This window comes from Nerophis lumbriciformis, linkage group LG22 (assembly GCF_033978685.3).
Source record: "Nerophis lumbriciformis linkage group LG22, RoL_Nlum_v2.1, whole genome shotgun sequence".
NCBI classification, from domain to species: Eukaryota; Metazoa; Chordata; class Actinopteri; order Syngnathiformes; family Syngnathidae; genus Nerophis; species Nerophis lumbriciformis.
In genome coordinates, this window is record NC_084569.2 from 9,668,515 (window position 1) to 9,682,458 (window position 13,944).

The following is a 13,944-nucleotide window of genomic DNA, read 5'->3' on the forward strand; positions in this document are numbered from 1 at the left end:
AATAGCTTTTCGAGGTCAGTAAGCACATCCAGAATTATGCCGTACATTAGACGCACCGGGTTATAAGGCGCACTGTCGAGTTTTGAGGGGAAAAAAGGATTTTAAGTGCGCCTTAGAGTCCGGAAAATACGGTATGACGTCACACTGTAAAACATCAAAACTAGAGATGTCCGATAATATCGGACTGTCGATATTATCGACCTGGTTAAATAAAAAAATTATCGGCCGATAAATGCTTTAAAATGTAATATCAGAAATTATCGGTATCGGTTTCAAAATGATCGGTATCGGTTTCAAAAAGTCAAATTTATGACTTTTTAAAACGCCGGTGTGTACACGGACGTAGGGAGAAGTACAGAGCGCCAATAAATCTTAAAGGTGCCGGTAATTTTTCAATCAATCACATAATAGCTACGGCTTTTCACACACACAAGTGAATGCAATGCATATTTGGTCAACAGCCATACTCTCAGGGAGAGCATGTCCCAAATTCCAAGCTGCTGTCTTGAGTTGATTTATTTTGGTATAATAATGTGTTAATTCCACAACTGTATATATCGGTATCGGTTGATATCGGAATCGGTAATTAAGAGTTGGACAATATCGGAATATCGGATATCGGCAAAAAAGCCATCGGACATCTCGAATCAAACATTGCTCCAATAAAAATAAAAATGCTCCAATGAGGTGACGTTACCTGTACTTTGCTGTAGGTAGATTATGGTTAGCAATTAAAACACTCATTTTCTTCCTACCTTTAAACAGCCTGAGATCATTGTAAACACAACGTAGATCGAGTGGGATTCCTTCACTGTTTTAGAAATGATGCCATACATTAGGCGCACCGGGTTATAAGGCGCACTGTCAATTTTTGAGAAAATAGTACAAAAAATAGGGTAAGTACTATAGATGTGCGGTTTGCGGACACAACCGCGGAGTCCGCGAATTATCCGCGGGTTGGGCGGTTGAAATAAAAAAAAATTAGATTTTATCCGCGGGTCGGGTCGGGCGGTTGAAATTAAAAGAAATTAGATTTTAAATAGATTCAGGCGGGTGGCAGTTAAACCAATTCGGAAATATATATACATAGTTAAATGTTGTTACCCACATACGAAAAACGAGCAGGCACCTGCAGCATATGCCACAACAGAAGAAGAAAAAAAAAAGAGATGGCAACGCCGGCAGCAAACGTGGTACGCAACAAACTAAAAAAGGGAGTACTAAAGACCAGGGGAAAAAAAGGCCAGAAAAGTTCAGCGTGGACTCGTTTTTATGAGGTTGTAAATCAGGATGATAGTAATGCTGGCTACGTGATTTGCAAGAGCTGCGACGCTGTTTATGTCTACGACAGTCACAAAACCGGGACATCTAACATGGTGCATCACATTTGTGCAAAACCCCGAACCTCCACAAACACCCTGAGCATGAGCAGTTTCGTCCGCCGTGATCCCAGAAGAGTGCCACAGGATGTTAAAACAAGATAGAACGCAGCTGCCTGCAGCAGTTTGAGTGGCGCGAGTGCGCTTGGAGGTGCGCTCAGCGCGGCTCCCAGATGATTGCGCACTGGTGTGCGTCTGGGCCGTGACAGCGTGGCACGGATTGAATGTCTCTGCTGCATTGGATCAGTCTCCTTTCTTTAACAGGCAAAAGCTTTATAACCTCACTAATGCCTTGCATCGTCTATATTAGATATATAACAACGGGCGGGTGGCGGATGGCGGGCGGGTGCGGTTTTGAATAAATGTTAGTTCGGGTGGATGGCGGATGGTTGACGACTTTTGTGATGCGGTTGCGGATGAAATAATTGCCTATCCGCGCATCTCTAGTAAGTACAAACAGCAGAATAGGACACTGTGAATAACGGGCTTTCCCTAGTGGACAATGCACAGCATTATTTTGCCGAGTTTTCTTTTTCACCTTTTGTAAGTAACAAATCGACCTGTTTTTCTCCCATTAGTTGAGAACATAGCCCACTGCGAGTTTGCCTATTTACGGGATCTCCTCATCAGGTGAGTTGGATTATTGCATTGAAGCTCTGTTTGCTCCACTTGATGTCTTACGGGCCTCCCTTCCCTTTTCCAGAACCCATATGCAGAACATTAAGGACATCACCAGCAGCATCCACTACGAAATGTACCGCGTGAGGCGCCTCAACGAGAACAACACGGCGGCCACTCACGCCAACGGAGTGCCGGAACATCATCATCTCACCGCCCATGAGATATAAGGGTCATCAACTCCTTTGAGACTTTGGCCCACACGCCACTCCATTCAGTCCACGCAATCCTGTCTCACAGGTGGGCTAGACACTCAACGGTCCTGACACCTGCGCTTTTGTGACTTTCTCTCACTAGAGAGCGTGAAGAGATGTCCGTTTTTTAACCACTTTCTATATCCCAAACTTCCTGATGCATTCACCCGAGGTTGCCAACACTTCAGCACGGTCTGACAAACAACAATAATCTTTCTCAAGTTTGCTTTTGCAGCGCTGCCCTGTGGTTTGGACTGCACTTGATCACTACATTCGTCTCTGACCAGGTCAAAAGTGTGTTTGTGTTTGAGTATGAAGAAGGAATGGGGAAGGCCATATCATTACGTGTGCAAAGAGCTTCAGGAGGAGTAAGATCAAAATGGCACAAATTTTAGTCGTACTTTGCCACATGTTAAACACGGATACCAGGACAATGATGTATGTTTTTTCTCAGTACTTACTGCCACTGTTTTATAGATATCTATTTATGCACCAAGTCAAATGTGAACATCTTCGGTCCACAACGACAATCCTGTTTGGCTTACTCAACCGTGCCTTATTTATTGGATGTTTGTTTGGCCAAAGCTGCACGTTTTAATGGCGTAGTTTAAAAACACGTTTTCAATTGGCTATCGATTTTATTCTATCTTCCAAACATCCGGTTCACTTTCAATCTCGCTTAATTCTCCGCAAACTGCCATACTCTATTGTGTATTCTCTGTTTTTTTTGTATTTGTATTATTGATAATGCCCTAAAATGTCCTTTATCTTATTTTAAAGAAATAAAGATTGTTGTTTTAAACATGTCCCCTTTATGTAGTTATTTGAACTGTGCTCTTTACGGCCTGAAGCTTCAGCAGACAAGGTACGATTCTTCTTCATGCAGCGTTTAACTGATGCCCATTAATTGTCCTAATAGTGTTTTAATTGTATGTCATTAAGGTGTTACTGGATTTGCCTTTCAAATATCAATATGCCTGCCTCCAAGGTCAGCGCGGGCCTGAGCATCTGTCTCTTCTTCGCTGTGAGATGGAAGTCCTTGCAGAGGCTGAGCAGACAAGCAAGTACGGAATTGATTTTCATTTTTACAATTTATGATTGAATATGCTTTCTTTCTTTAGAAACAAATTGCGGCTGTGTTTCCTGTGTGTGTTTGCAGGCCGGCTCCTGGCATTAAAAAAAAACACTTCATGCGGTTGTTTAGGGCCACAACCACCAGGGGGCGGGACACATACTATACATTAGGCATACTTGCCAACCTTGAGACCTCCAATTTCGGGAGGTGGGGGGTGGGGGCGTGGGCGGGGCGTGGTTAAGAGGGGAGGAGTATATTGACAGCTAGAATTCACCAAGTCAAGTATTTCATACTTATTATATTTATATATATATATATATATATAGATATCTACACCCTGAAAATATGCAAACAAAACTGTTTAGATAATTGATACTTCAAACTTGCATAAATCAATCAATCATCAATCAATCTTTATTTATATAGCCCTAAATCACAAGTGTCTCAAAGGGCTGCACAAGCCACAACGACATCCTCGGTACAAAGCCCACATACGGGCAAGGAAAAACTCACCCCAGTGGGACGTCGATGTGAATGACTATGAGAAACCTTGGAGAGGACCGCATATGTGGGTAACCCCCCCCCCCTCTAGGGGAGACCGAAAGCAATGGATGTCGAGTGGGTCTGACATAATATTGTGAGAGTCCAGTCCATAGTGGATCCAACATAATAGTAAGAGTCCAGTCCATAGTGGGGCCAGCAGGACACCATCCCGAGCGGAGACGGGTCAGCAGCGCAGAGATGTTCCCACCCCGGGTCACGACTCTGGACAGCCAGCACTTCATCCATGGCCACCGGACCTGTGCCCCCCCTCCTCAAGGAAAAGGGGAGCAGAGGAGAAAAGAAAAGAAACGGCAGATCAACTGGTCTAACAGGGGGGCTATTTAAAGGCTAGAGTATACAAATGAGTTTTAAGATGGGACTTAAATGCTTCTACTGAGGTAGCATCTCTAATTGTTACCGGGAGGGCATTCCATAGTACTGGAGCCCCAATAGAAAACGCTCTATAGCCCGCAGACTTTTTTTGGGCTCTGGGAATCACTAATAAGCCAGAGTTCTTTGAACGCAGATTTCTTGCCGGGACATATGGTACAATGCAATCGACAAGATAGGACGGAGCTAGACCGTGTAGTATTTTATACGTAAGTAGTAAAACCTTAAAGTCACATCTTAAGTGCACAGGAAGCCAGTGCAGGTGAGCCAGTATAGGCGTAATATGATCAAACTTTCTTGTTCTTGTCAAAAGTCTAGCAGCCGCATTTTGTAAATAAATATTAAGGAATATAACATAACTTGGCTTCTGAGAGTTTCAAAATGTAATGAATAAAATGCTAAAGTTGTTGATAAACAAGCAATTATTTTAATAATTAAATATGGTCATTTTAAATGAATTATTATCCATCCATCCATCCATCCATCTTCTTCCGCTTATCCGAGGTCGGGTCGCGGGGGCAGCAGCCTAAGCAGGGAAGCCCAGACTTCCCTCTCCCCAGCCACTTCGTCCAGCTCCTCCCGGTGGATCCCGAGGCGTTCCCAGGCCAGCCGGGAGACATAGTCTTCCCAACGTGTCCTGGGTCTTCCCCGTGGCCTCCTACCGGTCGGACGTGCCCGAAACACCTCCCGAGGGAGGCGTTCGGGTGGCATCCTGACCAGATGCCCGAACCACCTCATCTGGCTCCTCTCGATATGGAGGAGCAGCGGCTTTACTTTGAGCTCCCCCCGGATGGCAGAGCTTCTCACCCTATCTCTAAGGGAGAGCCCCGCCACCCGGCGGAGGAAACTCATTTCGGCCGCTTGTACCCGTGATCTTGTCCTTTCGGTCATGACCCAAAGCTCATGACCATAGGTGAGGATGGGAACGTAGATCGACCGGTAAATCGAGAGCTTTGCCTTCTGGCTCAGCTCCTTCTTCACCACAACGGATCGATACAGCGTCCGCATTACTGAAGATGCCGCACCGATCCGCCTGTCGATCTCACGATCCACTCTTCCCTCACTCGTGAACAAGACTCCGAGGTACTTGAACTCCTCCACTTGGGGCAAGATCTCCTCCCCAACCCGGAGATGGCACTCCACCCTTTTCCGGGCGAGAACCATGGACTCGGATTTGGAGGTGCTGATTCTCATCCCAGTCGCTTCACACTCGGCTGCGAACCGATCCAGTGAGAGCTGAAGATCTTGGCCAGATGAAGCCATCAGGACCACATCATCTGCAAAAAGCAGAGACCTAATCCTGCAGCCACCAAACCAGATACCCTCAACGCCCTGACTGCGCCTAGAAATTCTGTCCATAAAGGTTATGAACAGAATCGGTGACAAAGGGCAGCCCTGGCGGAGTCCAACCCTCACTGGAAACGTGTCCGACTTACTGCCGGCAATGCGGACCAAGCTCTGACACCGATTATACAGGGAGCGAACCGCCACAATAAGACAGTCCGTTACCCCATACTCTCTGAGCACTCCCCACAGGACTTCCCGGGGTACACGGTCGAATGCCTTCTCCAAGTCCACAAAGCACATGTAGACTGGTTGGGCAAACTCCCATGCACCCTCAAGGACCCTGCCGAGAGTATAGAGCTGGTCCACAGTTCCACGACCAGGACGAAAACCACACTGTTCCTCCTGAATCCGAGGTTCGACTATCCGGCGTAGCCTCCTCTCCAGTACACCTGAATAGACCTTACCGGGAAGGCTGAGGAGTGTGATCCCACGATAGTTGGAACACACCCTCCGGTTCCCCTTCTTAAAGAGAGGAACCACCACCCCGGTCTGCCAATCCAGAGGTACCGCCCCCGATGTCCACGCGATGTTGCAGAGTCTTGTCAACCAAGACAGCCCCACAACATCCAGAGCCTTAAGGAACTCCGGGCGGATCTCATCCACCCCCGGGGCCTTGCCACCGAGGAGCTTTTTAACTACCTCGGCAACCTCAGCCCCAGAAATAGGAGAGCCCACCACAGATTCCCCAGGCCCTGCTTCCTCATAGGAAGACGTGCTGGTAGGATTGAGGAGGTCTTCGAAGTATTCTCTCCACCGATCCACAACATCCGCAGTCGAGGTCAACAGAGCACCATCCCCACCATACACGGTGTTGACACTGCACTGCTTCCCCTTCCTGAGGCGGCGGATGGTGGTCCAGAATTGCTTCGAAGCCGTCCGGAAGTCTTTTTCCATGGCCTCACCGAACTCCTCCCATGTCCGAGTTTTTGCCTCCGCGACCGCTGAAGCCGCACACCGCTTGGCCTGTCGGTACCTGTCTGCTGCGTCAGGAGTCCCATGAGCCAAAAGAACCCGATAGGACTCCTTCTTCAGCTTGACGGCATCCCTCACCGCCGGTGTCCACCAACGGGTTCTAGGATTACCGCCACGACAGGCACCAACTACCCTGCGGCCACAGCTCCAATCGGCCGCCCCGACAACAGAGGTACGGAACATCGTCCACTCGGACTCAATGTCCAGCGCCTCCCTCGTGACATGTTCAAAGTTCTTCCGGAGGTGGGAATTGAAACTCTCTCTGACAGGAGACTCTGCCAGGCGTTCCCAGCAAACCCTCACAATGCGTTTGGGCCTGCCAGGTCTGTCCGGCATCCTCCCCCACCATCGCAGCCAACTCACCACCAGGTGGTGATCGGTAGAAAGCTCCGCCCCTCTCTTCACCCGAGTGTCCAAAACATGAGGCCGCAAATCCGATGACACAACTACAAAGTCGATCATGGAACTGCGGCCTAGGGTGTCCTGGTGCCAAGTGCACATATGGACACCCTTATGTTTGAACATGGTGTTTGTTATTGACAATCCGTGACGAGCACAAAAGTCCAATAACAAAACACCACTCGGGTTCAGATCCGGGCGGCCATTCTTCCCAATCACGCCTCTCCAGGTTTCACTGTCGTTGCCAACATGAGCGTTGAAGTCCCCCAGTAGAACGAGGGAATCACCCGGGGGAGCACTCTCCAGTACTCCCTCGAGTGAATCCAAAAAGGGTGGGTAATCTGAACTGCCGTTGGGCGCGTAAGCGCAAACAACAGTCAGGACCCGTCCCCCCACCCGAAGGCGGAGGGAGGCTACCCTCTCGTCCACCGGGTTGAACTCCAACGTGCAGGCTTTGAGCCGAGGGGAAACAAGAATTGCCACCCCAGCCCGTCGCCTCTCATTGCTGGCAACGCCAGAGTGGAAGAGAGTCCAGCCCCTGTCAAGAGAACTGGTTCCAGAGCCCTTGCTGTGCGTCGAAGTGAGTCCGACTATATCTAGCCGGAACTTCTCTACCTCACGCACTAGCTCAGGCTCCTTCCCCCCCAGCGAGGTGACGTTCCACGTCCCAAGAGCTAGCTTCTGTAGCCGAGGATCGGACCGCCAAGTGCCCTGCCTTCGGCTTCCGCCCAGCTCACATCGCACCCGACCTCTATGACCCCTGCTATGGGTGGTGAGCCCATTGGAGGGGGGACCCACGTTGCCTCTTCGGGCTGTGCCCGGCCGGGCCCCATGGGGACAGGCCCGGCCACCAGGCGCTCGCCATCGTGCCACACCTCCGGGCCTGGCTCCAGAGGAGGGCCCCGGTGACCCGCGTCCGGGCGAGGGAAATCTGGGTTCCTTGTTCGTGTTCTTCATAGAGGTCTTCGAGCTGCTCTTTGTCTTATTAATAATTATTATGATAATTTAAAATCAATTATTTGAAATATGTTTATTTTAGTGTATAATTCTATGGCTGGATGTAATAAGGAGTCACGAAAAAATACAAATAAAAATACAATTAATGTTGATGTTTTTAGCAGAATATAGTAAAAATGCATTTAGTTTTTTATTTTATTTTTATTAATAAATATATTTATTTTTAGGTAAAATAAACATAATACAATTTATCTCTAGTCTGGATGATTTAGTTCTTGTCACCCTGTTGTCCTCCCGTCACGAAAAAAGGCTGTCCTCACTCAGGTCTGCATGGAGCTGGAGGGGGCGTGGCTTCCAGCTCCGGCTGAAAATCGGGAGATTTTCGGGAGAATATTTGTCCCGGGAGTTTTTCGGGTGAGGCGCTGAAATTCGGGAGTCTCCCGGAAAATTCGGGAGGGTTGGCAAGTATGACATTAGGGGTCACCAACGCGCCCGTAAGGACCAAATGAGTCGCCCGCTGGCCTGTTCTAAAAATAGCTCAAATAGCAGCACTTACCAGTGAGCCGCCTCTATTTTTTTTTAATTTTATTTATTTACTAGCAAGCTGGTCTCGCTTTGCTCGGCATTTTTAATTCTAAGAGAGACAAAACTCAAATAGAATTTGAAAATCCAAGAAAATATTTTAAAGACTTGGTCTTCACTTGTTTGAATAAATTCATTTATTTTTTTACTTTGCTTCTTATAACTTTCAGAAAGACAATTTTAGAGAAAAAATACAACCTTAAAAATGATTTTAGGATTTTTAAACACATATACATTTTTACCTTTTTAAATTCCTTCCTCTTCTTTCCTGACAATTTAAATCAATGTTCAAGTAAATTAATTTTTTTTTATTGTAAAGAATAATAAACACATTTTAATTTAATTCTTCATTTTAGCCCTTTGAGACTTTTGTGATTTAGGGCTATATAAATAAACATTGATTGATTGATTGAGCTTCTGTTTTTTTGACGAAGAATATTTGTGAAATATGTCTTCAAACTTATTTTGATTAAAATTCAAAAAAATTATTCTGGCAAACCTAGAAAATCTGCACAATCAAATTTAAATCTTATTTCAAAGTCTTTTGAATTTCTTTTAAAATTTTAACAAAAATTTAACACACTAGTTAACAGCATGCAATGCCAGGCTTCCCACTAACTGACAAAGAAACAGATAACAGATTTGGTGTCCAGTTCAAAGTGTGACATGATTTATTTAAACATTTGAGAGTTGACTTTTGTATTTTACATGAGTTATTATTTGTACAAACATGGTGCAAAGTAATTCATGATTTGTTAAAAAATGTTAGTGGCTAGCTAGTTAAAATGGGATATTGTGATTTCACAAGACTGTCTTAGAAGTGATCATTTGAAAATGTTCAATTTGAAAAATGTGCACTTAGAGAAAATATAAAAATAAAGTGTTGCATATTGATATTTATCTGTTTCTATCATTGACGTGCGGTGAGGTTGATGGCTGGTGAGGCACTGACTTCATCACAATCAGATTTACAAACATATGAACCCTAAAGAGTATCTTATTCACCATTTGATTGGCAGCAGTTAACGGGTTATGTTTAAAAGCTCATACCAGCATTCTTCCCTGCTTGGCACTCAGCATCAAGGGTTGGAATTGGGGGTTAAATCACCAAAAATGATTCCCGTGCGCGGCGCCGCTGCTGCCCACTGCTCCCCTCACCTCCCAGGGGGTGAGCAAGGTGATGGGTCAAATGCAGAGGACAAATTTCATTACACCTAGTGTGTGTGTGACAATCATTGGTACTTTAACTTAACTTTAACTTTACACATACAAACTGTAGCACACAAACAATCACATTTAATAAAAAAAAACGTTATTATGGTCTTACCTTTACTTATAAGTGCGGGAACAGTGGTGTTCGTGTTGGAGGAGTTGTGAATGAATGAAATATGAAATCCGTGCTGCAGTCTTCAGGTGTACCTAATGTTGTGTACCTGCGGTCGTTTGCGGCTCCTCCAACGCGAGCATTGTTGTTTTTGCACTTTTTGGCTTCTTGTTAAGTGACTTTTTTGAGTGGGTTCGGTCTTGCACGTGGAGGGTTTGGGTGTGGGCTTTGGTTGGTGTGGCACTCCCGTCGGGGGGGTGCGTTCTCCGGCGGAGGTGCATTAACCGGCACCAGGAGGCGGGATTACTGCGAGCCTCACACAGTGCGTCTTCGCAGCAGTTTTATGATCGCTCAGCACAAGAAATACGTTACACACATACAGTTGTTGACAAAATACACTGTACATTATATACCTCAGCTAACTAAACTATGGAAATGTATAATATAGTTCATATAGCACCGTCTCTTCTCAGTATTTGAACGGCAAATGTGAAAATTCAGCGATTTCGAATAAAAATAATCTAAAACTGGTGAAGTCAAATGGAAAATAACTTTATAGTATAATCACTGAATACATACAACAATTTAATTAATTTGTTTTCTTTTTACATTTTTTTTCTTTCCATGATGGCAGGTGAGGCCGCACGTCACTGATATATATATATATATATTTATTGTGAGAAATCATTAAGATGATCAGTGTTTCCACAAAGATAAATATCATTAATGATTAATAATAACATAGAGTTAAAGGTAAATTGAGCAAATTGGCTATTTCTGGCAATTTATTTAAGTGTGTATCAAACTGGTAGCACTTCGCATTAATCAGTACCCAAGAAGTAGCTCTTGGTTTCAAAAAGGTTGGTGACCCCTGCTATACATACTTACTATACCTACAGTAATGACATTTGGCGTCTTCGAATAGTTCAATTTGATTAGCAGCTTGTAAAAATCAAATACAAGTTATGTTAAAGACCAAAATGTGGACAGAAACCACCATCTGCTCTCCCTCTCTCTCTTTCTCATCACCTTCTCGTCCTGCATGCGTCCTCCTTCCTACATCTGATGTCATTTTCCACCCTCGCTTTTCGGCTTTGTGCCAGCCTGCCCAGACGTGGTGCACCCGCCCTATGCAAAAATGTTCAGCTTTATGCAAATTGGCCTTGCGATTAATTAAAAGTCTGCCGCAAATTCAATTAGCCGACTCCGCAGAAGGAGCAAGAGAGTAATGGGGATTATGGGATGAATGTGGAAACGAACGCTTGCATGGGTTATTGTTAGTCTTCAGAATATCCGAAAGTATTCACAGCGCTTCACTTTTTCCCACATTTTGTTATGTTATACCATCCATCCATTTTCTACCGCTTATTCCCTTCGGGGTCGCGGGAGGTGCTGGAGCCTATCTCAACTGCATTCGGGCGGAAGGCGGGGTACACCCTGGACAAGTCGCCACCTCATCGCAGGGCCAGACAGACAACATTCCCACTCACATTCACACACTAGGGCCAATTTAGTGTTGCACCCTTATTCAAAAATGAAATAAATTCATTTTTGTCCTCGAAATTCAACACACAATACCCCATAATGACAATGAGGAAAAATCTTTTTATTTTATTTTGCAAATGTATTTTAAAAAACTTAGTATTTAATCACTCAAACTTTATATGCATAGCACTTTTCATACAAATAAAATGTAGCACAAAGTGCTTCACATTTCAAAAAGAAAAAGACATGATCGCAGGTTAATACAGTCAAACCCCCCACCCCAACACCAACACCACCACCACCCTAAAACATACTTGCCAACCTTGAGACCCCCGATTTCGGGAGGTGGGGTGGGGGGTTGGGGGTGGGGCGGGGGCGTGGTTAAGAGGGGAGGAGTATATTGACAGCTAGAATTCACCATTCTACATCCTGAAAATATGCAGTGTTTAGATAATTGATACTTCAAACTTGCATAAATAAATCTTAAGGAATTTAACATAACTTGGCTTCTGAGAGCTTCAAAATGTAATGAATAAAATGCTGAAGTTGTTGATAAACAAGCAATTATTTTAATAATTAAATATGGTCATTTTAAATGAATTATTATGATAATTTAAAATTAATTATTTCAAATATGTTTATTTTAATGTATAATTCTATGGCTGGATGTAATAAGGAGTCAGAAAAAATACAAATAAAAATACAATTAATTTTGATGTTTTTAGCAAAATATAGTAAAAATGTATTTAGTTGTTTTTTGTTTTTTTAGTTAATAGATATATTTATCTTTAGGTAAGATAAACATAATAATACAATTTATCTCTAGTCTGGATGATTTAGTTCTTGTCACCCTGTTGTCCTCCCGTCGTGAAAAAAGGCTGTCCTCACTCAGGTCCGCATGGAGCTGGAGGGGGCGTGGCCTCCAGCTCCGGCTGAAAATCAGGAGATTTTCGGGAGAATATTTGTCCCGGGAGGTTTTCGGGAAAGGTGCTGAATTTCGGGAGTCTCCCGGAAAATTCGGGAGGGTTGGCAAGTATGCCCTAAAACCTTTTCCGCTCTACCAGTATAGCTCATTTGGTAGAGTGGCCGTGCCAGTAACTTGAGGGTTCCAGGTTCGATCCCCGCTTCAGCCATCCTAGTCATTGCTGTCGTGTCCTTGGGCAAGACACTTCACCCACCTGCTCCCAGTGCCACCCACACTGCTTTAAATGTAACTTAGATATTGGGTTTCACTATGTAAAGTGCTTTGAGTCACTAGAGAAAAGCGCTATATAAATATAATTCACATTTCACAATTCACTTACCACATATGTTTCTGCATTATAAAAGTCACGTAGAAACATATGTGGCTGACCGCAGAAGAACCAGGTGATCAAACACTATCTTAGTGAACCGAGTGCACCAAGAGCTGCGTGATGAGGGGCCGCGACCCTGATCCACGAAGGACCCCTGAGCCAGAGCCAGAGCAGCCCCCAGTGCAGAGAGTTCCTGCTGAGGAAACTCTGGAAATAAATGTCCATCCATCCATCCATCTTCTTCCGCTTATCCGAGGTCGGGTCGCGGGGGCAGCAGCCTAAGCAGGGAAGCCCAGACTTCCCTCTCCCCAGCCACTTCGTCCAGCTCTTCCCGGGGGATCCCGAGGCATTCCCAGGCCAGCCGGGAGACCTAGTCTTCCCAACGTGTCCTGGGTCTTCCCCGCGGCCTCCTACCGGTCGGACGTGCCCTAAACACCTCCCGAGGGAGGCGATCGGGTGGCATCCTGACCAGGAATAAATGTATAAAACAAAAATATTTTGGGAGAATAAAATATATTTATAAGATACAATATAATTAGTAAAATGCATAAATATTACATAGATATCTAGATTTTAAAAAAAGAATTAAATTGGTATATGGTAAATAAATGCTAATAAATACTAGATAAACAGAATTATAAAGGTAATATTTATAAGATGAATAAGAATATTAATTAAAATCACAACATTCTCTGCAACCTTGTGAAGGAAGGCACCATTAATGCTGAAAGGTACATACAGGTTTTGGAGCAACATATGTTGCCATCCAGGCAACGTTATCATGGACGCCCCTGCTTATTTCAGCAAGACAATGCCAAGCCACGTGTTACAACAGCGTGGCTTCGTAGTAAAAGAGTGCGGGTACTAGACTGGCCTGCCTGTAGTCCAAACCTGTCTCCCATTGAAAATGTGTGGTGCATTATGAAGCCTAAAATACCACAACGGAGACCCCCGGACTGTTGAACAACTTAAGCTGTACATCAAGCAAGAATGGGAAATAATTCCACCTGAAAAGCTTCAAAAATGTGTCTCCTCAGTTCCCAAACGTTTACTGAGGGTTGTTAAAAGGAAAGGCCATGTAACACAGTGGTAAAAATGCCCCTGTGACAACTTTTTTGCAATGTGTTGCTGCCATTAAATTCTAAGTTAATGATTATTTGCAAAAAAAACAAAAATGGATGGATGGATGTATTCTGTTTTTATTTACCATTTACACAACGTGCCAACTTCACTGGTCTTGGTTGTTGTATATTTTAGATGCAAGTGTTCCCATTAAAGATGGTGGTCACCAGTAGTCTATACTCTACGTGCAGCACAGGGTCCA

The 13,944-nt window shown here is 44.6% G+C and overlaps 1 protein-coding gene across 6 annotated transcripts in view; it reads left to right on the top strand.

Moving 5' to 3' along the window:
* septin9a (septin 9a) overlaps positions 1-3,053 on the top strand; it is a 194,462-nt gene extending 191,409 nt beyond the window's left edge. For all 6 annotated transcript variants that reach the window (XM_061974298.1, XM_061974297.1, XM_061974301.1 and 3 more), the window contains 2 exons: positions 1,958-2,009; positions 2,083-3,053. In XM_061974298.1, the coding sequence (XP_061830282.1) occupies positions 1,958-2,009; positions 2,083-2,227 (197 nt within the window). In that variant the 3' untranslated portion in view covers positions 2,228-3,053. The remainder of the gene's footprint in view (positions 1-1,957; positions 2,010-2,082) is intronic.
* The last annotated feature ends 10,891 nt before the right edge of the window (positions 3,054-13,944 follow it).